The sequence below is a fragment of the Macaca nemestrina genome, chromosome 20, assembly GCF_043159975.1.
Source record: "Macaca nemestrina isolate mMacNem1 chromosome 20, mMacNem.hap1, whole genome shotgun sequence".
In the NCBI taxonomy this organism is placed as follows: Eukaryota; Metazoa; Chordata; class Mammalia; order Primates; family Cercopithecidae; genus Macaca; species Macaca nemestrina.
Genome location: NC_092144.1, coordinates 64,077,327 through 64,102,891, shown reverse-complemented (window position 1 = coordinate 64,102,891; position 25,565 = coordinate 64,077,327). Strand labels below are relative to the sequence as shown.

General features: G+C 47.0%; 1 protein-coding gene across 2 annotated transcripts; it reads left to right on the top strand.

Annotated features, from left to right (window-relative positions):
* The first annotated feature begins 869 nt into the window (after positions 1 to 869).
* On the top strand, positions 870 to 23,954 carry LOC105497019 (V-set and transmembrane domain containing 1). Of its 2 annotated transcripts, XM_011767683.3 has the most exons (9): positions 870 to 1,273; positions 6,350 to 6,385; positions 6,495 to 6,779; positions 14,789 to 14,827; positions 21,810 to 21,902; positions 21,983 to 22,010; positions 22,217 to 22,254; positions 22,355 to 22,392; positions 23,071 to 23,949. In XM_011767683.3, exons 1-9 carry the CDS (start codon positions 1,240 to 1,242, stop codon positions 23,188 to 23,190), a joined length of 711 nt encoding a protein of 236 aa, XP_011765985.1. In that variant the 5' UTR covers positions 870 to 1,239; the 3' UTR covers positions 23,191 to 23,949. The 2 variants fall into 2 exon arrangements, with proteins under 2 accessions (XP_011765985.1, XP_011765987.1); XM_011767685.3 differs by lacking the exon at positions 22,217 to 22,254 and having other exon boundaries at positions 23,071 to 23,954.
* Positions 23,955 to 25,565: the final 1,611 nt, after the last annotated feature.

Sequence of the window (25,565 nt, the reverse complement as noted above, 5' to 3'; positions counted from 1 at the left end):
TGCATTCAATCCATGTGGGGTTCTTTAAACATCAGACTCTGCCATGGGGACTTCACACGTTTCTCCACATGGGCACAAATGGTATTTTTTGTTTGTTTGTTTGTTTGTTTGTTTGTTTTGAGACAGACTCTCGCTCTGTCGCCCAGGCCAGAGTGCAGTGGCACGATCTCGGCTCATTGCAACCTCCGCCTCCTGGGTTCAAGTGATTCTCCTGCCTCAGCCTCCTGAGTAGCTGCAACTACAGGCACCTGCCACCATTCAGCCATTTTTTTTGTATTTTTAGTAGAGATGGAGTTTCGCCGCATTGGCCAGGCTGGTCTCGACCTCCTGGCCTCAAGTGATCCACCTGCCTCAGCCTCCCAAAGTTCTGGGATTACAGGCATGCGCCACTGCGCCTGACCACAAATCGTGTTTAAAGTGCAATAGTTCTTCACCATGTGAGACTGTCTTGTCCATTATAGGAACACATAACTCGACATTGCTAATACTTCCTTTCCCATTGAACACCTGTTGAAGACCCAATTATTGTGAAACAAGAAAAAAAGCCACCACTGGCCTGGCGCGGTGGCTCACGCCTGTAATCCCAGCACTTTGGGAGGCCGAGGCGGGCAGATCATGAGGTCAGGAGATCGAGACCATCCTGGCTAACACGGTGAAACCCCCTCTCTACTAAAAATACAAAAAATTAGCCGGGCGTGGTGCGGGCGCCTGTAGTCCCAGCTACTCGGGAGGCTGAGGCAGGAGAATGGCGTGAATCTGGGAGGCGGAGCTTGCAGTGAGCTGAGATCACGCCACTGCACTCCAGCCCGGGGGACAGAGCGAGACTCTGTCTCAAAAAAAAAAAAAAAAAAGAGAGAGAGAGAAAGAGATTAACCTTGTGGGGAGCTGGCTAGTGGGTACACAGGAAGCCATAGGTATTAATGCTTTAAAATAAAACATTACATTTGCAGAAGTCTTGGCAGAACTTCAGATAAGGTAGGACAGAGCTCAGGCGGGTGGGGCCACGCACAGGATTCATGAGGAAGAAGTTGTCATCGACGGCTTCTTGTTTCCTGAGTCGGTTTGAGAAGGAAACTGCAAGAGTGGGGCAGAGAACCAGAGCGTCAGGGCAAAACCTCCTCCATCTGCACATCCTGGGGAGGAACCGGGCAGCCAGAGAGCTGCGGCCGCCCCAGTCCGGCTCTGCCTTTGAAGTGGTAAAACCGAAGGCGGGGCCTTGGTTCTGGCCCAAGGGACGCTATGACCACAGAATTCCTCTCCCTGCTTTGCCTCGGTGAGTCTCCAGGACTGGGACGAATGGGCTTGGGCTGGTGCGAAAAACTCATGGGGGAGTGGAAGTCCGGGTGGAAACGCGGTGTGTGGAAGTAATGACTTCCACGCGTTGCACACCTGCGGTGGGTGGGTCTGGGCTGGGGGCGTCCCCTGCATGCGTTCTGCCGCCCACATGCAAGCGACCAGGAGGCCGCGCTGCGGAGACACGCGGAGGCCTTGCTTACTCCGCTGGGAAATGCAGAACTCCGGTGGGGTCTCCAAGTCTGCACTCGCTAAATACCGCAGTATTGCCAGGCATCCTCCGTCGGAATAGAGGAGGGCTGGGCTTCAGGATCTACAGGGTGCAAGGCTGTGGGCAAAAAGACAATTTCCTTTCCTTCCTTCTTTTCTTCTTTCCCTCCCTCCCTCCCTCCCTCCCTCCCTCCCTCCCTCCCTCCCTCCCTCCCTCCCTCCCTTCCTTCCTTCCTTCCTCTCTCTCTCTCTCTCTCTCTCTGTATTTATTTATTTATGAGACAGAGTCTCACTCTATGGCCCAGGCTGGAGTGCAATGGCGTGATCTCAGCTCACTGCAACCTCCACCTCCCAGGTTCAAGCGATTCTCCTGCCTCAGCCTCCTGAGTAGCTGGGACTACAGGTGCATGCCACCACACCCGGCTAACTTTTCTATTTTCAGTAGAGACAGGGTTTCACCATGTTGGTCATGCTGCTCTCAAGCCCCTGAACTCAGGTGATCCGCCTGCTTCAGCCTCCCAACGTGCTGGGATTACAGGCATAAGCCACCACGCCTGGCCCCAAGAGAACAATTTTCTGACCAGTCCGATTCTTAGGCTGATTTCAACCATCCTCAAATTGAACCTGATGTATTCAGACAGAGCTCAGACTGTGAAAAGGAAGACCTGGGTTACAGTGTGGGCTTCACTACCTAGGAGCTCTAGGCTTGACCCAGCAGAGCTCCACCTCCCTAAGGCCCCAGTTCCTCCTGGTGCACGGGGGGTGTGGTGGTCATCAATGTGCTTCATTTGCCTCAGTTCCTTCCCCCTTTTCTGGGTGCAGCCCTTCCCTGTGGGGTAATGCTCCTCTCGCACACACATTTGCACCTTAGATGAGCTTTTTTTTTTTGCTTTTTTTTTTTTTTTTTTTTTTTTGAGACACAGTCTTGCTTTGTCTCCCAGGCTGGAGTGCAATGGTGTGATCTCGGCTCACTGCAACCTCCACCTCCTGGGTTCAAGCGATTCTCCCACCTCAGCCTCCCGAGAAGCTGGGATTACAGGTGCGCACCACCACGCCTGGCTAATTTTTTGTATTTTTAGTAGAGACGGGGTTTCACCATGTTGGCCAGGCTGGTCTCAAACTCCTGACCTCAGGTGATCCACCCACTTCAACCTCCTAAAGTGTTGGGATTACAGGCGTGAGCCACTACACCCGGCTATTTGTGCCTTAGAGATGACCATCGGGCTCATACCCAAACCTCCAGCTGCTGAGCACAGTAAGCTGGGCAACCAGGAGGCTGACCTCATTCCCCAGTGGCTGCCATACCAAAGTACAAGCCTGATGGCTTAAAGCAACTAAAATGCACTCTCTCGCAGTTGGGGAGATGAGAAGTCTGAAACCAAAGTGTTGGCAATGTTGGTTCCTTCTGAGGGCTATGAGGGAGAATCTGTTTTATGCCCCTCTTCTAGTGGTGGCTGACAATTCTTAGCATTCTGTTTTTTTTTTTTTTTTTTTTTTGAGGCAGAGTCTCTGTCTGTCACCCAGGCTAGAGTGCAGTGGCATGATCTCGGCTCACTGCAACCTCCACCTCCCAGGTTCAAGAAATTCTCCTGCCTTAGCCTCCCGAGTAGCCTGGATTACAGGCATGGGCCACCACGCCTGGCTAATTTTTGTATTTTTAGTAGAGACGGGGTTTCACCCTGTTGGCCAGGCTGGTCTCGAACTCCTGACCTCAGGTGATCCACCCCCTCCCCCCAGCCTCCCAAAGTGTTGAGATTACAGGCTTGAGCCACCGTGCCTGCCCTCTTGGCATTCTTTAACTTGTAGATGCATCACTCAAATTGCTGGCTTTTTTTTTTTTTTTTCTTTTTAGACAGGGTCTCACTCAGTCACCAGGCTGGAGTGCAGTGGTACCACCATAGCTCACTACAGCCTCAACCTCCTGAGCTCAAGCAATCCTCCCCACAGCCTTCTGAGCTGCTAGAACTACAGGTGCACACCACCATGTTGGACTAATTAAAGTAATTTCTGTTTTAGAGATGGGGTCTTGCTAGATTGCCCAGGCTAGTCTCCAATTCCTGGACTCGAGCAATCCTCCCCACTAGCCTTCTGAGTAGCTAGAACTACAAGTGTGCACCACCATCTTGGGCTAAGTAAAATAATTTCTTTTTTAGAGATGGGGTCTTGCTATATTGCCCAGGCTAGTCTTCAGCTCCTGGGCTCAAGCAATCCTCCCCGTTAGCCTTCTGAGCAGCTACAACTACAGGTGCACACCACCACATTGGGCTAATTAAAATATATATATATTTTTTTTTGCAGAGATGGGGTCTTTTATATTGCCCAGGCTAGTCTCCAAGTCGTGAGCTCAAGCAATTCTCCTATCTCAGCCTCCCAAAGCACTGTGATTGCAGCTTGGCCTCTCTGCCTCTGTCTTTGCATGGCCACCTTCTTTCTGCGTGTCTCTCTCTCTCTTTCTCTTCTCGTAAGTTATATTGGACTAGATGCCCCGCCTACTCCAGTATGACCTCATCTTAGCTTAACTAATTACATCTGCAAAGATCAGATAATGGTATTTCCAAATAAGGTCACATTCAGAGGTCCTGGGAGTTACAACTTGAGCTTCTCTTTTCAAGAAACGCAAATCAGCTGGGTGTGGTGGCTCACACTTGTAATCTCAGGACTTTGGGAGGCCCAGGTGGGCAGATCTCTCGAGGTCAGGAGTTTGAGATCAGCCTGGCCAACATGGCGAAACCCCATCTCTACTAAAAATACAAAAAATCAGCTGGGCATGGTGGCAGGTGCCTGTAATCCCAGCTACTCGGGAGGCTGAGGCAGGAAAATCACTGGAACCTGAGAGGCAGAGGTTACAGTGAGCTGAGAGAACACCACAGCACTCCAGCATGGGTGACAGAGGGAGATTCCATGTCAAAAAAAGAAAAAGAATATGGGAATTGGGCTGGTTGCAGGTAGCTCATGCCTGTAATCCCAGCATGTTGGGAGGCCGAGGTGGGAGAATCGCTTGAGCTCAGGTGTTCCAGACCAGCCTGGGCAACACAGTGAGTCCTCATCTCTACAAAAAAAATAAAAATAAAAAAATAAAAATTAGCCGGGCCTGGTGGCACATGCCTGTAGTCCCAGTTATTTGGGAGGCTGAGACAGGCAGATCACTTGAGCCCAGGAGGTCGAGGCTGCAGTGAGCTGTGACTGCACTCCAGCACTCCAGCCTGGGCCACAGAGTGAGATCCTATCTCAAAAAGAATATAGGAATCACTGTTTGAACAGACGATGGATGGATAGCAGAGATGAGATGACATGAGTCTAAAAGCGGGATTTGGGGAGGGTCTCAAAAGAGAGCCTGAGTCCTGGGATGCCCTGCCAGTCAGAGGCTGTTTCCTACCTGCCAATCCCAGTCAATCTCGCTGCCAACGCAGCCTCGGTCCATCGTGAGGCTCCACCTCATTCCTTTGCGGTGAAGCTTGGTGTGGGGTCACGTTCTGCGTCGGTACCTGCGTCAACAAGGAACCAATGTCCTGAGACTGGCTCTAGAGAAATTCTACCTAAATTCTACCTAACTTCACCCTGAAACAAGCCCCATGACTGACGTCCCATTTTCCACGCAAGTTTATGACGCTCCCTTCCCCGCAGGGAATATAGAGAACAGAACATAGAAGAGAAAGGGGATGATGTAAGTGGAAACCAAAGCTAAAGTGAGGGGAGTACTTGGAACCAGAAGACACGGGGAAGGGGGAGCAGATTCTCTCTATTGGAATTGAGCAAGAAAACCCTCCCCTTTCCACGGGAAAATAACGTTTGCATTATTTAAGTGGCAAGGGTAAAAACTGCAATCAGGTCGGGCACGGTGGCTCATGCCTGTAATCTCAGCACTTTGGGAGGCTGAGGCAGACGGATCACTTGAGGTCAGGAGTTTGAGACCAGCCTGGGCAATATGGCGAAACCCCATCTCAACAACAACAACAACAATTAGTTGGGCATCGTGGTGCACACCTGTAGTCCCAGCTACTCTGGAGACTGAGGTACGAGAATCACTTGAACCCAGGGGGTGTAGGAGGTTGCAGTGAGCTGAGATTGCACCACCACACTCCAGCCTGGGTGACACAGCGAGACTCTGTCTCAAAACGAAACAAAGCAAACAAAATACTGCAATCACAGAAAATACAAGAAAAAAGCATAGGTGAATGTTGAACAATTTCTAGATGGTGAAAGAATGATTACTCGTGAAAGCAATTCAATACATCAGGCCAGGTGCGGTAGCTCGTACCTGTAATCCCAGAACTTTGGGAGTCCGAGGCAGGCGGATCACCTGAGGCCAGGAGTTCAAGATCAGCCTGGCCAATATGGTGAGACTCTTGTCTCTACTAAAAATACAAAAATTAGCCAGGCATGGTGGTGGGCGCCTGTAGTCCCAGCTACTGGGGAGGCTAAGGCAGGAGAATCACTTAAACCTGGGAGGCGGAGGTTGCAGTGAACTGAGATCGTGCCATTGCACTCCAGCCTGGGCAACAGAGTAAGACTACATCTCAAAAAGAAAAAAAAAAAATTTGCTGGAATTTTCTATATACACATAGCTTCTGAATGACAAACAATGGAACAAAAGTAAGAGGTAAGTCTGGGGAGATAGCTGCCAAAAATATATACATACATGTAATACATACATTTAATAGATATATTTATATATGTATTATATGTAATATGTGTACATAGTTAATATATGTATTATGTATAATACATATATACATAATACATATATATATATATTAGACCTATAATGAGCTAGTCATTGTTCTCTGCTGGATTTGTACTCAAAGACAAGCACATAATTTTTCTCTCATTGAGATTTCTCTTCCAGGACTGTGTCTGGGCTACGAAGATGAGAAAAAGAATGGTGAGTTTTCTCCCACTTAAACTTTATTTATTCCTGCATCCCACACTTCATGACCTTTTCCTTTAATCGTCTGAATTCTAGACTCAAATTAACTCTGAATTCTTTCCAGAGAAACTGCCCAAGCCCTCCCTCCACGCCCGGCCTAGCTCGGTGGTTGAAGCCCGGAGCAACGTGACCCTGAAGTGTCAGGCTCCTTCCAAGAATGTGACATTCATTCTGCTCAAGGTGAATGACTCTGGGTACAAGCAGGAACAGTTCTTGACAGAAGACGAAGCTGAATTCCACTTCACGGACCTGAAGCTTGAGGATGCTGGGAGCTACTTTTGTGCCTATAAGACAACAGCCTCCCGTGAGGGGTCAGAAAGCAGTGAACACTTGGAGCTGGTGATCACAGGTGAGAAGGTAGCCTCAGATGTGCTCCTTGATGCACACATTTCTTCGGTTTTGCTTTGCTTTTTTTTCCTTTTTTTTTTTTCAAGACAGAGTCTTGCTCTGTCGCCTGGGCTGGAGTGCAGTGGCACAATCTCGGCTCACTGCAACCTCTGCCTCCTGGGTTCAAGCAATTCTTCCTCCCCAGCCTCCCGAGTAGCTGGGACTACAGGCTCCCGCCACCACGCCCGGCTACTTTTTGTGTTTTTAGTAGAGATGGGGTTTCACCGTGTTAGCCAGGATGGTCTCCATCTCCTAACCTCGTGATCCGCCCACCTCGGCCTCCCAAAGTGCTGGGATTATAGGTGTGAGCCACCGAGCCTGGCCTAATTTTTGTATTTTTAATAAAGACGTGGTTGTACCATACTGGTGAGGTTGATCTCAAACTCCTGATCTCAGGTGATCCATCTGCCTTGGCCTCCCAAAGGGCTGGGATTACAAACGTGAACCACCGCGCTCGGCACTTTTTTTTTTTTTTTTGAGAGGCAGTCTTGCTCTGTCACCTAGGCTAGAGTGCAGTGGCATGATCTCAGCTCACTGCAATCTCCGCCTCCTGGGTTCATGTAATTCACCTGCCTCAGCCTCCCGAGTAGCTGAAACTACAGGGTGCACCACCACACCGGGCTAATTTTTGTATTTTAGTAGAGACAGGGTTTTACCATGTTGGTCAGACTGATCTCGAACTGCTGACCTCAAGTGATCTGCCCATCTCAGCCTCCCAAAGTGCTGGGAGCCACTGCGCTTGGCTGTTTTTTTTTTTTTTTTTGACAGAATCTCGCTCTGTCGCCCAGGCAGGAGTGCAGTGGCATGCACACAATTCACTGCAGCCTCGACCTCCCAGGCTCAAGCAATTTTCCCACATCAGCCTCCCAAGTAGCTGGGAGTACAGGCAAGCACCACCACGCCTGGCTAATTTTTAAAGTATTTGTTGAGACAGGATCTATGTTGCCCAGGCTAGTCTTGAACTCCTGAGCTCAGGTGATCCTCCTGCCTTGGCCTCCCAAAGTGCTGGGATTACAGGCGTGAGTCACCAAAGCCTGCCTGATGCACATATTTCTTTTCCTGTTGTGGGATGTGGCTGGGGAAGAAGGAACCCAGGAGACAAAAAGATAGATGCAGGCCGGGCACGGCGCGGTGGCTCACACCTGTAATCCCAGCACTTTGGGAGGCAGAGGTGGGCGGATCACTTGAGGTCAGGAGTTCGAGACCAGTCTGGCCAATATGGTGAAACCTCAACTCTACTAAAAATACAAAAATTAGCTGGGTGTGGTGGTGGGCACCTGTAATCCCAGCTACTAGGGAGGCTGAGGCAGGAGGAGAATCACTTGAACCCAGTAGGCAGAGGTTGTAATGAGCCGAGATTGTGTCACTGCACTCCAGCCTGGATGAAAGAGCAAGACTCCGTCTCAAAAAAAAAAAAAAAAAAAAGGATAGATGCAATACCTTCAGTGTGGAAATGGGAACCCGAACGTGGGGCAAGATTCTCATCAGGGACAGGGATTCTGAGAGGGTCCCAATGATGTGGATGTGGGAGGGTGGTGTAGAATATGGTCAGTTAATAGAAAATTAGGGTACGGTAAGACTGACAAACCAAGCGATGATTGCCATGGAAAAGATGGTCTGTTACAGTTCCCAAGAGGAGGGGGAAGGCTATACTATGGGGGTGGGGGTATGGGGGAAGCACCAGGGTCAATCAGGGGCAGAGGAAGGAGGAACTGTGGGCCAGAGCTTTGATTGTATTTTGTGGGGAGAACAAGATTAGAGTTGGCCAGGTGTGGTGGTTCATGCCTGTAATCCTAGCACTTTGGGAAGCCGAGGAGGGCAGATCACCTGAGGTCAGGAGTTTGACATCAGCCTGGGTAACATGGCGAAACTCCATCTCTACAAAAATATAATAATTACCTGGGTGTGGTGGTGTGCACTTGTGCTTTCAGCTACTTGGGAGACTGAGGCACGAGAATTGCTTGAACCCGGGAGGCAGAGGCTGCGGTGAGCCAAGATCGTGCCACTGCATTCAAGCCTGGGTGATAGAATGAGAACCTGTCTCAAAAAAAAAAAAAAAAAGAAAAAAAAAAGAATTGGCTTTGGGGTATAGAGACTGTCCCTGGTTGTCTAGTTCTTGGACCTGGGGTGATTAGGAGAGGACAACTTTCACCTTGAGTGTGAGAGCCTCATAATGAAGGTGGTTGGGAGTGAGGGCTCTGGATCTATTGGCTTGCATTTGAGGGACATATTGAGGACAAGTGGTTTACTGACTCTAGAAATTAACTAACCCTGGGAGGGGTGGTCCCACCAAGGGCAGCAAGGCCCCAAGATGTCAAAGCATCAAATGCAGAAAATGAAAGACATGGTGGTTAATACAGAGAGATGGATGAGATAGTCCCCAAGTGCAGTAGAAAATGGAAAAGCGGGCCCGACACGGTGGCTCACACCTGTAATCCCAGCACTTTGGGAGGCCAAGGCAGGCAGATCACAAGGTCAGGAGATCGAGACCATCCTGGCTAACATGGTGAAACCCTGCCTCTATTAAAAATATGTAAAAAATTAGCCGGGCATGGTGGCGGGCGCCTGTAGTCCCAGCTACTCGGGAGGCTGAGGCAGGAGAATGGCGTGAACCCGGGAGGCGGAGCTTGCAGTGAGCCAAGATCGCGCCACTGCAGTCCAGCCTGGGCAACCGAGCGAGACTCCGTCAAAAAAAAAAAAAAAAAAAAAAAGAAAGAGAGAGAGAGAGAGAGAGAGAGAGAAAAAGAAAGAGGAAAGAAAATGGAAAAGTCCTAGCCCTTCTCTTTACCTCCATTGCCTTGTTCTCTTCAGGGTCACTCCCAGAACCTTTGCTCTCAGTCAATGTAGACCCTGGGATGACTCCAGGTCTCAGGACATTTTGATGTCTAACTCCATACAATGGAACTGAATGTATTGTAATTGCTCTGCTGAAAATGGGGATCCCAGAACCATTATAAGTCAGGCAAGTAAGAAAAAAACAGACAGATTTCATGCTCTGGAATGTGACAAGTAATGGCAATGGAAACTACAGCTGTGTGTATTACCTGAGTGACTCATCACACTTGGCCTCCTTCCCCAGCAACAAGTTGGAGATCTGGGTGACAGGTGAGCGTAGAGTGATAACATTGGCATTTGACATGTATCCAGCATTTTCTATGTTCCTCTCTCCACGACAGGTAACTTGCCTCCACTAACTCATTCAGTCTTCACTTCCTGTGAGGGTGGTTGTGTTACTAATTTTGCTTATAGAGACTAGGTGACCTCCCCGATGTCACAAAGACAATGAGCTTCACAGTTGCTGTTCAGACATAAATGAAAATTTATATTTCTTTATGCCACAGAAGAAAAGCCAGAAAGAGTGTCCAGTGCTCTATGAGGGATGTAGGAATGGCAAATAATGGAGGATGGGGCTAAGAGATCCCATTGTGTGGGAAAATATGGCAGGCATGGTGCAGGCAACTGAAATTAAAAAATGATGAGGACCACAGTGAGAGGATGCACATGGGAGGATTGTAACATAAGTGACTTGAGATCCCAAGGAAGAGGGATAAAGAATAATTTTGCATCACTTTCATCTACCCATTTATCTACCTACCCATCCATCTATCCATCCACCTACCCATCTATCAACCCACCCACCCATCTACCCACCTACCAACCCATCTACCCTCCCACCCACTCATTCACCCATCCATCCACTCACTTATCCATCTATCCATCAACTCACCCATCCATCCATCCATCCATCCATCCATCCATCCATCCATCCATCCATCCTTCCATCCATCCATCCATCTATCCATCTATCCTTCTATCCACCCATCCATCCTTCCATCCTTCCATCCACCCACACCTTCATCCATTCTCATACCCACCCATCCAACTTTCCACCCACCCTTCCATCCATCCATTCATTCACCCCTTTGTCCATTCATTCACCCTACCACCCATCCATCCATTCATCTATCCATTAATCCATCCAACCACCAACCCTTCCATTCATTCGTCTACCCACCCCTTCATCCATCTATCTACCCACCTACCCATCTATTTACCCAGCCACTCATTTGTCCATCCTTCCACCCACTCATCCACTCATCCACTCTTTCACCCATTCATTCACCCCCCACCCACCTATCCATATATCCATCCATCCATCCATCCATTCATCCATCCATCCATCCATCTATTCATTTATTAGTCACTCAACAATATCTCTCAATTGACTACAGTTGCTTCCAGTAGGTCAATCTGGCCATATCATGGGAAATCCCTGGAGAGGCCTTACAGTCATCAATGTAGTGCAGAAGTAGCCATGGGTCCACACCAATGACTTAGCCTGGGCTTGGGGCATGATGAGTAACTGAGTACTTAATGTTTCACCTCTGATTTACCCTCTTTCTGAGGCTGTTGATCAGTGATGCTCCAACAAGGTTCTCATCACTTTGATGTTGATTTCAATTGTATTCCCAATAACTTTTTCTTGTAGTCTTAAGAATTTTCATTCCCACACTTTAGCCCTAAAAGCCTGGCGATTATTTGCCATTTCCCAATTATGTTCTCTGGCAGATCATCTACTATTTCCTGATTTCTTCACCTCTATCGCAGCTATACCATTATATCACAAGACAGGCTAGAGTATCAATTTAAAGTGGTTGATTTTCCAGGTCAGCCTTCCATATACAATCTGTTTGCTGCTTTACAAATCACTTGATTATACTACTTTTTACTTATTACAAAATGGGCATATAAATGCTTCTATTACAAAAAAAATTTAATGCAAAATACCTGGCACAAAAATAGCTGCCCATTCAGCCTACAAATTCAGATACTTTGGTAGATCCTGAGCATATTGTAGGAACTGAGACAGACCAGGTCTCTGGCCAACAGGAGCTCACATTCTTCTTTGGAAGAAAGAAATAACAGAAAGATATCAGAGTAATTAAAAAACACATTATAGATGGAGAATAACTGTGAGAGGCATTGTATTAGTGATCTATGGCTGCATAACTAATTACCACTAATTTAGCCGCCTGAAACACCTATTTATTACCTCACAGTTGATGTGGGTCAGGAGTCCAGGCACAGCTTAGCTGAGTCCTCTGCTTTGGTTCTCATAAGGATGCAATCAAGTTGTCATCCAGGGCTGGGTTCTCATCTGGAGGCTTGATTGGGGAAGGGTCCATTTCTCCACTCCTGTGGTTGCTAGCAATATCTGGTTCTTTGCAGCTGTAGGATTCATGTTAGACTGATTCTGCAGCACTTGCAAGAAGAGAGATTGAGAGAGGAGAGAGAGAGCAAATGCCCTAGCAAACAGAGTTTTATGTAATGTAGCATAATCAAGAGCATAACATCCCATCACCTTTGCCATATCTATTGGTGAGAAGAAAGTCACAGGTCTCCACACTCAAGGTGAGGGGATTAGACAAGGGCATGAACACCAGAAAGCAGGGCTCCTGAGTCTCCTGAGTGCCCCCTTAAGGTCTATCTGTCACAGGCATGAAATATGAGAATGACCCAACCACATCGATATCTGGAGAAGAGCCCTTCAGGGAGAGAGAGCAGCAAAAGCAAAGTCCCAGAAGTGTGAGTGTTCCTGGAATGATTGAGACACAGAAAGGAGGACAGAGAAAAGAACAGCAGAATAAAAGGTGTGGATAGAAGGCAGGGCCTAGAGCATCTAGGGTCTTGTGGGTGTTTGAACTGGTCCTAGAGTCTGCTTTGAAAAAATAGGAACCCGGCCGGGCGCGGTGGCTCAAGCCTGTAATCCCAGCACTTTGGGAGGCCGAGACGGGCGGATCACGAGGTCAGGAGATCGAGACCATCCTGGCTAACACAGTGAAACCCCGTCTCTACTAAAAATACAAAAACTTAGCCGGGCGAGGTGGCGGGCGCCTGTAGTCCCAGCTACTCGGGAGGCTGAGGCAGGAGAATGGCGTGAACCCGGGAGGCGGAGCTTGCAGTGAGCTGAGATCCGGCCACTGCACTCCAGCCTGGGTGACAGAGCGAGACTCCGTCTCAAAAAAAAAAAAAAAGAAAAAATAGGAACCCACTGATGAAGTTGAACTGGAGAATGGCATGATTTTATTTATATGCTTGAAGGGTCACTGGCTGCTTTTTTTTTTTTTTTTTTTTCGAGACAGCTCACTCTGTTGCCCAGGCTGGAGTGCAATGGTGCAATCACAGCTCACTGCAGCATTGACCTCCCAGGCCCAGGTAATCCTCCCACCTCAGCCTCCCAAGCAGCTGAAATTACAGGCACATGCCATCATGCCTGACCTCTGGCTGCTTTTGGAAAATAAGGGATCAGATGTGGTAAGAGTTGGTGCATTTCAGGCAATATGACTTTTTAAATTTAAAAATATCAAATTGACAAATGAAGATTGTATATATTCAAGATATACAATCTGATGATTTGATCCATCTGTACATTATGTAATGATGATCACAGTCAGATTAATTAGCACATCCATTGCCACCATGCTGTGCACCTGAACTTCTTCATCTTAGAACTGGAAATTTAGGGCTGGGCATGGTGGCTCACGCCTGTAATCCCAGCACTTTGGGGGGCCGAGGCAGGTGGATCACGAGGTCAGGAGATCGAGACCATCCTGGCTAACATGGTGAAACCCTGTCTCTACTAAAAATACAAAAAATTACCCGGGCGTGGTGGCGGGTGCCTATAGTCACAGCTACTCAGGAGGCTGAGGCAGGAGAATGGCGTGAACCCAGGAGGCGGAGCTTGCAGTGAGCCAAGATCGAGCCACTACACTCCAGCCTGGGCGACACAGCCAGACTCTGTCTCAAAAAAAAAAAAAAAAAAAGAACTGGAAATTTATACCTTTCATCAACATCTCCCCATACATTATGTTAAACAAAATAAGCCAGACTCAGAAAGACAAATTCTGCATGATCTCACTCACATGTGTGGCCTGAAAAAGCCAAACTCACAGAAGCAGAGAGTCTACTGGTGGTTGCCAGGGACTGGTGAGTAGGTGATACTTTATTTATTTTTATTTATTTATTTATTTTGAGACGGAGTCTCGCTCTGTCGCCCAGGCTGGAGTGTAGTGGTGCGATCTCAGCTCACTGCAAGCTCGGCCTCCCAGGTTCACGCCATTCTCCTGCCTCAGCCTCCCAAGTAGCTGGGACTACAGGCGCCCGCCACCATGCCTGGCTAATTTTTGTATTTTTAGTAGAGACAGGGTTTTACCATGTTATCCAGGATGGTCTCAATCTCTTGACCTCGTGATCTGCCTGCCTCGGCCTCCCAAAGTGCTGGGATTATAGGCCTGAGCCACCGTACCTGGCTGAGTAGGTGATATTTTAACTTAGACTAAATGGTGCCACTGGGGAGATAGAAATATAGGCCGAGTGCAGTGGCTCATGCCTGGAATCCCAGCATTTTGAGTGGCCAAGGCAGGTTGATCACTTGAGGCCAGGAGTTTGAGACCAGCCTGGCCAACATGGTGAAACTCCGTCTCTACTAAAAATACAAAAATTAGCAGGGTGTGGTGGCAGGTGCCTGTAATCCCAGCTACTTGGAAGGCTGAGGCAGGAGAATCTCTTAAACCCAGGAGGCGGAGGTTGCTGTGGGCTGAGATCATGTCACTGTACTCCAGCCTGGGTGACAATGCAAGACTCAAAAAAAAAAAGAAAGAAAGAAAGAAAGAAAGAATTTGGGTGAATGGCGTTCTTTGTCAAGATAAAGACGACTGGCAAGGAATCATACTGGAGGGGGCGTTAGCAGTGTCATTCATAAATACTAGCAAACTCCATGAGTATTAGGAAGAGTAATCTGAGGCTCTGTCCATGCTCTGAGGACTCAGGAAGCACCTAGGGAATGGAGAAGCCATTCTCTTTTCTGCTTCCCAAAGAAGACAGGAAGTCTATAAGTAGGACGAGAGGACTCCTGCCCCCAAGGTTCCTATGTGATTAGCATAATTCCTTTTCTTCCCTCCTATTTTCTAGATAAACACGATGAACTTGAAGCTCCCTCAATGAAAACAGGTAAGATAATTAGAAAGGAGATTTTTTTCCAATTAGATCTGCTTCATAAGACGCTGGATCACCTTTGCTTAAAGTGCACAGGAGAACTTTATTTTTATTATTTATTTATTTATTTTTTGAGATGGAGACTTGCTCTGTCACCCAGGCTGGAGTGCAGTGGTGCAGTCTCAGCTCACTGCAACCTTTGCCTCCCGGGTTCAGGCGAGTCTCCTGCCTTAGCCTCCCGAGTAGCTGGGACTACAGGCACACACCACCATGCCCAGCTAATTTTTGTATTTTTAGTAGAGATATTCCTCCTGAATAACTGGGATTACAGGCACCCACCATTAAACCCAGCTCTTTTTTTTTTTTTTTTTTAGTAGAGATGGAGTTTCACCATGTTGGCCAGGCTGGTATCAAACTCCTGACCTCAAGCAATTCCCCTGCCTTGGCCTCTCAAAATGTTGGGATTACAGGTGTGAGCCACCGCACCCGGCCTACAAGAAGAACTTTAATGGCCATTTTCTCAATGTTATTGGGGAAACTGCTGTGTTTTCAGGGGTGGGGCATGAGGGGAGATAACCTCTCAAGTGCTTCCGGTTTCTGAAGAAGTTGGCGTGTAAAACAGCAGAGTGTGTTGTTTGCCATATTACGTGATGAAAAACTAGGGTGGGATTTGGGGAATAATGGGGGTGAATTTTTGGGTGACCCATTTGGGGAGTAGGACCAGGACCTACGCAGAGTAGGTACTTCAGGAATATGTATAATCAAGAGTTTGTTATAACTCTAAAATTCTCAACCATAGGTGAATATTGAATTTTTCCCCCTAATGTTGCTTATTCATTAACAATTGACTAAGATTCTGTCCTCAGAGGTTCTCATAAAAATTAGAGCTCCCGAGGTGAGGTGGCTCACGCCTATAATCCCAGCACTTTGGGAGGCCGAGGTGGGCAGATCACCTGAGGTCAGGAGTTCGAGACCAGCCTGGCCAACATGGTGAAACCCTGTCTCTACTAAAAATACAAAAATTTGCCAGGCATTGTGGTGGGCGCCTGTATTCCCAGCTACTCAAGTGACTGAAGCAGGAGAATTGCTTGAACCTGGGAGGTAGAGGTTGCAGTGAGCCGAGTGAGACTCTGTCTAAAAAAAAAAAAAAAAAAAAAAAAAATTAAAAAAAAGTTAGAGCTTTTGGCAGCATTCGGCTGAAACAGAAGCTCATCCAGACTTTAAGGGCCAAATTCAGAATATAAATTGGCATCTAGATGCTTAATCATCCTTCCTTTCAGCAAGTCACAATCTTCCTGCAACCTACTCCAAAGAGCCAAAGTTGCTGAAAGTTGTTGCTAGCAGTCTGTGCTGGTATAATCGGTTTTTGAAAAGGTATCTTCCAAAGTGTTCTTGCAAGATAACTATTTGAAATGTTTTTATTCCATGATAGTAGGCTTGGGAAATGACTGCTACCCTAGGACTGTGAACACAATTCACGTCAGGAACGTTTTCTAAGAAAGATATGAAATCTAATGGGAGAGAGGAACACACAAGTATCAGAAAGGAGGTGGGAGGTCTAGTGAGGTGTGAGGGGGAGGAGGAAGAGAAACTTTTCTATTTTGAGCTCTTGTGTCATTTATTTTCCTTTTTTTATTGATATATAATTCACATTCCAAAAATTCACCCTTGTAAAGTGTGCAATTCACTGGCATTTTGTATATTCACAAGGTAGTATAACCATCACCACTACATAATTCCAGACCATTCTCATCACCCTGAAAGAAAATCTTGTACCCATTAAGCAGTCACTCCTCATTTCCCACTCTCCCACCAGGCCCTGCCAACCATTCATATGCTTCTTTGTGTCTATGATTTCGTCTATTCTGGACATTTTGTGTAAATGGATTCATATACTATGTGGTCCTTTGTGACTACCTCCTTTCACTTTAGCATGATGTTTTCAAAGTTTATCCATACTATAGCATGTATCAATGTTTCATTTCTTGTCATGGTGAAAAGCATCATACTGTATGGACAGACCACATTTTGCTTATCCATTCCTTTTTTTTTTTTTTTTCTTTGAGATGGAGTGTTGCTCTGTCGCCCAGGCTGGAGTGCAGTGGCATGATCTCAGCTCACTGCAACCTCCGCCTCCTAGGTTCAAATTATTCTTCTGCCTCATCCTCCTGAGTAGCTGGAACTACAGGCGCCCAACACCATGCCCAACTAATTTTTGTATTTTTAGTAGAGAAGGGGTTTCACCATGTTGGTCAGACTGGTCTCAAACTCCTGACCTCAAGTGATCCACTTGCCTCGGCTTCCCAAAGTGCTGGGATTACAGACTTGAGCTACTGCGCCTGGCCCCATTCTTCTTTTGATGGACATTTGTGTTGTCTGCACCTCTTGGCTAAAGTGAGTAATGGTGCTTGAACACTGTGGTAGGAGTATCTGTTTGCCTCCCTGCTGTAAATTATCTTGGGTATGTACCTAGAAGTGGATTTGCTAGGACATATGGTGACTATTATGTTCAACTTTTTGAGGAACTGCCAAATCATTTTCCATTATGGCTATCTCATGTTATATTCCTTCCAGTAATCTATGTGGGTTCCAATATCTCCACATCCTTGTCAACACTTACTTTTCTTTTTTTAAATTATAGCCATCCCAGTGGGTATTATATAATTTCTTAAAATTTATTTTTTGAGTTCAAATTTGTATCACCACAATTCTAAACAGAATAAAATATCTTTGCCGGGTGCAGTGGCTCACGTCTGTAATCCCAGGACTTCAGGAAGATGAGGCAGGAGGATCACTTGAGCCCAGGGGTTCAAGACCAGCCAGGGCAACCTAGTGAGATCCCATCTCTACAAAAAATACAAAAATTAGCCAGGCATGGTGGTGTGCGCCTTTAGTCCCAGCTACTTGGGAGGCTTAGGCAGGAAGATCGTTTGAGCCCAGGAGGTTGAGGCTTCAGTGAACTGTGATTGTGCCACAGCACTCCAGCCTGAGTGACAGAGCGAGACCCTGTCTCAATAAATAAAATAAAAGTAAAATATCTTTAAGCACAGGTATAATGTCCCCCGTCTGTATTTATATGCCTTAAACACACCAGAAAAGGACCCCATATTCAATTGCTCTGTAGAGAATGAAGATGAATTTTATCACACAAGACTCGACTTTCTTTCTGGTGCCTGTGGCTCCATTTGTGCCCTGTGTCAGGCTGTATCTTGTTGCTCAGTCTGATTCTAGTAGCATAGCAACTTATAATTTATTCTGGCAATTTGTAAATACTGATGTGAAATTTGGCCAGGATATGTGGACATCTCAGGGTGAACCCAGTCCAGCTGATTATGGGGGTCATGTGAAGACGAGAATTTTGCAATAATGTACTTCTCATTTCTAGTGAATTGCTGCGAGAAAGATACTGTAGGCTGGAAAAGGGGAGAACAGAAAGGATGAGGCAAGGCTGCTGTTTCTCTGCTTCTATCTGGGGAAACTGAAGAGTCCAGGAGCAGCTGTTCCTGCCCTATTTTCATCAGTCCTTGGAAATTCACTGATAGAATTGTTGCTTATGGCCAGGCACGGTGGCTCATGCCTATAATCCCAGCACTTTGGGAGGCCAAGGTGGGCGATCACCTGAGCTCAGGAGTTCGAGACCAGCCCAGCCAACATGGTGAAACCTCATCTCTACTAGAAATATAAAAAATTAGCAGGGCGTGGTGGCGGGCACCTCTAATCCCAGCTCCTTGGGAGGCTGAGGCAGGAGAATTGCTTGAACCCTGGAGGCAGAGATTGCAAAGCCAAGATTGAGCCACTGCACTCCAGCCAGGGTGACAGAGTGAGACTCTGTCTCAAAAAAAAAAAAAATAAAGAATTGTTGCTTTTGAGGGGTCCTCTGATTCAGCTCCACCAGAAGCAGGCCCTTAGAAAGCATTAGTGTGAAAGTGACATTTTATTTTATTTTATTATTTATTTATTTTTGAGACAGAATTTTGCTCTTGTTGCCCAGGCTGGAGTGCAGTGGCATGATCTTGGCTCACTGCAACCTCCGCCTCCCGGGTTCAAGCGATTCTCCTGCCTCAGCCTCCCGAGTAGCTGGGATTACAGGCGTGCACCACCACGCCTGGCTAATTTTGTATTTTTAGTAGAGATGGGGTTTCTCTGTGTTGGTCAGGCTGGTCTCGAACTCCCGACCTCAGGTGATCCGCCCACCTTGGCCTCCCACAGTGCTGAGATTACAGGAGTGAGCCACCACGCCCAGCGTGAAAATGACATTTTAGGGAGTGGGGAAGAAGGGCCGGGAGGAAAAGAGATTAAACAAGAGTGGGATATCCGTGTCCCTCAGATGGTAGCTTTGGCTCAATCCTGCAGAAAAGCAGTGGAGACAGGGAAGGTCAAAGACCAGAGGCTAGGGAGCTGGGGTCTTCACAGCAGTCAGTGGCAGTTTGTTCCGGGCATGTAAATTCCAAGGCATTTGGAGCTCTCCCAGGCAGTCCCCCAAAGAAGAGATGCAAATGTTCACTTTGGAAAGGGAAAGAAGCCACAATCTAGAATGCATAAAAATGGGAAAGGGATCTGGGGAACATGGGTTGAGGAACATTGACAGAATCTGTTACAGAGATGGACGTGGGTGGAATATTGGGTGAAAAAAAATCATCATTATACCTACAATCCCATTATCCTACACAATGAGTCAGTTTCTAGACTGAGTGCTTTAAAGCCAGGATTTTTCATCATTACCTAACTCTTCAAGTTAGGTATTATTGGCTCTCTGCCCCCTCTTTATATTTAACCAAAAAATAAGGTATTCCAGAAAGGGAAGGGAACATTTACAAAGTCAGGAGATGGGAGACCTACTACTAGAACTCAAGTTTGTCTTGTTTCAAACTCTCCACTCCTTTTGCTGCTCCCTGATGATCAGCTCAGAAAGAGCCTTATTTCAGGAAGGGGGATAAATAGATAATTAGATATGATAGACAGATGATAGGTAAGTAGGTAGATACATAGACAACTAGACATGATAGATAAGATAGATACGTAGATGATAGGTAGGTAGCTAGATATGATAGATGGATTAGAGAGACAGGTGATAGGTAAGTAGGTAGATAGATAAATAGATAATAGGTAAGTAGGTAGATAGATACAGATGATTAGCTAGCTAGCTAGATGATAGATAACTAGATATAGTAGATAAAATAGATAGATGTAGATCTATCATCTACAGATCCCTGTCGTTCTGGTGTCTCGGAGAATCATATCTCCTTCAGAGAGCCCCACCCCTCCCCACTCTAAACGCCTTCCATGCCCATGTCACTGCTGTTCGTTACCTGGCGTCAACGAGCTCATTGGAGTGTGTTTGAAGTTGGCTGGGCTCGGTGATCTGTACTCCCAGCTACCCTGGAGGCCGAGTGAGGAGGACCACTTGAGCCCAGGAATTCGAGTATGATTGCACCACTGCACTCCAGCCTGGGCAACAGAGTGAGACTCTGTCTCTAAAAAAAAAAAAAAAGAAAAAGAAATGTGTTTGAAGTGAAGAGCTGAGATCATGTCTGTGTTAGCCAGGGTTTTCCAGAAAAAACAGAACCAATAGAATATATATATATATAAGCTGGGTGTGGTGGTTTACGCCTGTAATCCCAGCACTTTGGGAGGCCGATGTGGGTGGATTACCTGAGGTCAGGAGTTCAAGACCAGCCTGGTCAACATGGCGAAACCCCGTCCCTACTAAAAATACAAAAATCAGTCGGGCGTGGTGGTGGGCATCTGTAATCCCAGCTACTCAGGAGGCTGAGGCAGGAGAATTGCTTGAACCCGGGAGGCGGAGCTTGCAGCGAGCCAAGATTGCGCCACTGCACTCCAGCCTGGACGACAAGAGTGAAACTTTGTCTCAAAAAACAAACAAAAAAACCCACATACACGTGTGTGTGTGTGTATATATATATATATATAGAGAGAGAGAGAGAGAGAGAGAGAGAGATTTATTTTAATGGATTGGTTCATGTGATTGTCGGGGGCTGGTAAGTCTGAAACCTGCAAGGCAGGCAGGAGATCCAGGGGAGACTTGATATTGCAGCCTGAGTCTGGAGGCCGAATTCCTTCCACCTTGGGGTACCTCAGTCTTTTCTCTTAAAGCCTTCAACTGATTGGATGAGGCCCACCCATATGACAGTGTGTCATCTGCTTTACTCAAAGTCTATTGGTTGAAATGTCCAGCTCCAAGGCGGGAGATCCAGGCTTGGAAGCCAGGCTGTCTGTCTGGCTCCTCTTAGCATTTCTGCTCACCCCTATCAGTGCATTTCAAACAGTGATTACACGGACAGATGTGGTGGCTCACACCTGTAATCCCAGCACTTTGGGAGGCCAAGGCGGGAGGATCACTTGAAGTCAGGAGTTTGAAACCAACCTGGCCAATGTAGTGAAACCCCGTCTCCACTAAATATACAAAAATTAGCTGGGCATGATGGTGCACACCTGTAATCCCAGCTACTCAGGAGACTGAGTCAGGAGAATTGTTTGAACCAGAGAGGTGGAGGTTGCAGTGAGCCAAGATCACACTCCAACCTGGGTGACAGAGCGCGGCTCCATCTCAAAAAAAAAAAAAAAAAAAAAAAAATATATATATATATATATATACACACACACACACACACATACACACACACACACACGTATGTAAAGCACTAGCTCACAATAAATGATCAATTTCATTGCTATGCACCAAACATTCCCTGGGAATTTCCTATGCGCCAAGCAGTGTTCCAGCCCTCTCTATAGGTACTGACCCACCAGCCAACAAAATAGGTACTGCTGCTACACTCACTTTACAGATGGGGAAACAGAAGCTTGGAGAAGATTAAGGAAATTCCCCAAAGCAATAGGAAGTTTCAGCTCCAAGGTGGGAGATCCAGGCTTGGAAGCCGGGCCGTCTGTCTGGCTCCTCTTAGCTTTTCTGCTCACCCCTATTGGCGGATTTCAGGAGCCAGGCTGATTCCCTGACCTGCTCTTCCCCCTCCAGACACCAGAACCATCTTTGTCGCCATCTTCAGCTGCATCTCCATCCTTCTTCTCTTCCTCTCAGTCTTCATCATCTACAGATGCAGCCAGCACGGTGAGCTCAGAGAACGCAAAGGGAGGGAGGGGGAGTGAAGGATTTTCTCGGTAGGTAAATTCCTCCTGCATTTTTTGTAGGTTCGTCACCTGAAGAATCCACCAAAAGGTAGATGCTTGGCATAGCTCATGCTCCCCTTAATTCCCATGTCATTCTCCAGGGAACCCATTGGCACATTCGGGATTGGTACCCTGAGCTCCCACCCCAGCCCATTCTGTGACCTCCCTCCACTTCCCTCCTCTCCCCTCCACTGCCCTCACCCTCTCCCTGAAATCTTCACATCCCGTCCTTTCACGTGTCTCTCTCTCTCTCAGAATCAGCCATTCCAAACTTTCGGAGCAGGTGGCTGCTGGTAAGGGACAGGGAAAATGTAAGGGAATCACCGGATAGAAAGACTAAGTTCTGACTCCTACAGCTGAAAACTGATTTTCTTTTTTTTCTCTCTCACTCAGAGGCAGATTTATCCAGGATGGAAAGGGTATCTGTCTCGGTGAGTCCTCCCGCTTAGGAATCCCACAAGAGCTCCCTCACCACAACGGGCTGGTCGTGTCTGCCTCCTGGTTAAGCCCATACAGAAACGTCTACTATTTATCACCCGTGTGGTCTTAGATAACTCCCCAAAGGGGAACCAAAATCTCTATTTAAAAGGCATATGCACCGGGCCGGATGCGGTGGCTCACGCCTGTAATCCCAGCACTTTGGGAGGCCGAGGCAGGCAGATCACAAGGTCAGGAGATCGAGACCACCCTGGCTAACACAGTGAAACCTCATCTCTACTAAAGATACAAAAAATTAGCTGGGCGTGGTGGCGGGCGCCTGTAATCCCAGCTGCTTGGATTCCGAGCCAGGAAAATGACTTGAACCCGGGAGGCGGAGGTTACAGTGAGCCGAGATCACGGCACTGCACTCCAGCCTGGGCAACAGAGCGAGATTCTGTCTCAAATAAATAAATAAAAATAAAAATAAAAAAATAAAAGTCTTACGCCAATCCATTGATGTCACACACATAAAGGGCTATAAAACAGAAAAGAAAAAGAAATGCATGTGGTGTGACTGAGGACCTGGATTTTGAATTTAATTGTAATTAATTTAAATGTCAATAGCCACGTGTAGCTAGTGGCTGCCATATTGACCACTCAGTTCTAATATTCATCTATTTTCTCCAAAGACGGCAGACCCCCAAGGAGTGACGTATGCTGAGCTAAACATCAATGCCCTGTCTGAGGCAGCTTCTGACACCACCCAGGAGCCCCCAGGATCTCATGAATATGCGGCAGTGAAAGTGTAGCAAGAAGACAGCCCGGGCCACTAAAGGAGGGGGGATCGTGCTGGCCAAGGTTATCAGAAACGTGGAGATGCGGATGACTCTGTGTCCCTTGCTCCTCATCCGTATCAATAAAATTAAGTTTCTCATCTTAAAAAGAAATCTGACTTATTTATGGATTATTCATGCCCAAGGACCCCACCATACTCTTTCTATCCCGCATTTCCTCCTAGAACAATTCAAGGAAATAATAAATAATTATTGATCAGCTATCCAGCAAAGAATGTAAGAATTATGGAGCATCTCCTGGAAGCACAACAAGCGAAAAAGAAAATGGCCAGGCTCATGCCTGTCATCCCGGCACTTTGGGAGGCCGAGGCGGGTGGATCATCTGAGGTCAGAGTTCATGACCAGCCTGACCAACATGGTGAAATCCCATCTCTACTAAAAATACAAAATTAGCGGGACATGGTGGTGGGCGCCCGTAATCCCAGCTACTTGGGAGGCTGAGGCAAGAGAATCGCTTGAACCCAGGAGGCAGAGGTTGCAGTGAGCTGAGATGACACCATTGCACTCCAACCTGGGCAACAGAGTGAGATCCATCTCAAAAAACAAACACACCCAGACCTGCAAACTCCTAGACCAGAGGACAGAAAATAAAAGGACCAGAGAGTAACATTCCCAGCTTTGTGGGCTGTAGGATCTCTGCTGAGACTACCCCATTCTGCTGTTGTACCATGAAAGCAGCCATCGTTGATATGTAAACAAGTAGATGTGGCGGTGTTCGAATAAAACTTTATTTACAACCTCATGTTCTCATTCATGTGGGAGCTAAAAAAGTGGCTCTTATGAAGGTAAAGAGAGAGAGTTAGGCCGGGCGCGGTGGCTCAAGCCTGTAATCCCAGCACTTTGGGAGGCCGAGACGGGCGGATCACGAGGTCGGGAGATCGAGACCATCCTGTCTAACACAGTGAAACCCCATCTCTACTAAAAAATACAAAAAAAAAAAAAAAAAAAAAAACTAGCCGGGCGTAGTGGCGGGCGCCTGTAGTCCCAGCTACTTGGGAGGCTGAGGCAGGAGAATGGCGAGAAACCGGGAGGCGGAGCTTGCAGTGAGCTGAGATCCGGCCACCGCACTCCAGCCTGGGTGACTGAGCAAGATTCTGTCTCAAAAAAAAAAAAAAAAAAAAGAGAGTTATCACAGGCTAGAAGGGGTGGGTTAGTTAACGGGCACAAACACAGTTAAACAGAAGGAACAAGTTCAAGTGTTCAACAGCACAGAAGGGTGACTATAGTTAACAACAGTACATTGTATATTTCAAAATAGCTAGAAGAGAAGATTTGAAACTTTCCCAACACAAATGATAAATGAGCCAGGTGCAGTGGCTCACTCCTGTAATCCCAACACTTTGGGAGGCCAAGACAGGTGGATCACCTGAGGTCAGGAGTTTAAGACCAGCCTGGCCAACATGGTGAAACCCCGTCTCTACTAAAAATACAAAAATTAATTGGGTGTGGTGGTGCATGCCTGTAATCCCAGCTACTTGGGAGACTGAGGCAGAAGAATCACTTGAACCCAGGAGGTAGAGGTTGCAGTGAGCCAAAATCACACCACTGCACTCCAACCTGGGCAACAGAGACTCTGTCTCGAAAGGAAAAAAAAGAAAGATAAATGTTTGAGGTAGCAGAATATCCTAAATACCCTGATTTGAGTATTATACATTCTGTGCATGTATCAAACTGTCACATGTATGTCATAAATATGCATAAATATTATGTATCTATAGAAAGGTTTTTTTTTTTTTTTTTTTTTTTAGATGGAGTCTTGCTCTGTCGCCCAGGCGCCAGAGTGCAGTGGCGTGATCTCAGCTCGCTGCAACCTCCCCCGGCAGGTTCAAATGATTCTCCTGTCTCAGCCTTCCGAGTAGCTGGGATTACAGGCGTCTGCCACCACGCCCAGCTAATTTTTTTGTATTTTTAGTAGAGATGGGGTTTCACCATGTTGGCCAGGCTGGTCTCGAGCTCCTGACCTCAAGTGATCCACCCACCTCAGCCTCCCAAAGAGCTGGGATTACAGGCGTGAGCCACTGCGCCCAGCCCAGAAAGTTGTTTTAAAAACAAAACATTTTGTTTTCAAAAACAAGCTGTGGGCTGTAGTGTTCCAACCCTTGTGCGAGGCCAGTGCTTTTAAAAGTCTGCTTGGGCCATCACCCCAACCACTTCTGGCCCTGATGAGGGTCCAGGGCATGAGAGGGAGGAAGGAGCGACTTAGTCCATCAAGGCTGCTATCAATCTACCAAAGACCAGGCAGCTTCCAGACAACACATAGTTATTTCTCACCGTTCTGAAGGCTTCAAGTCCAAGACCAAAGCACTGGTAGATTCAGTCTGCTGAGGGCT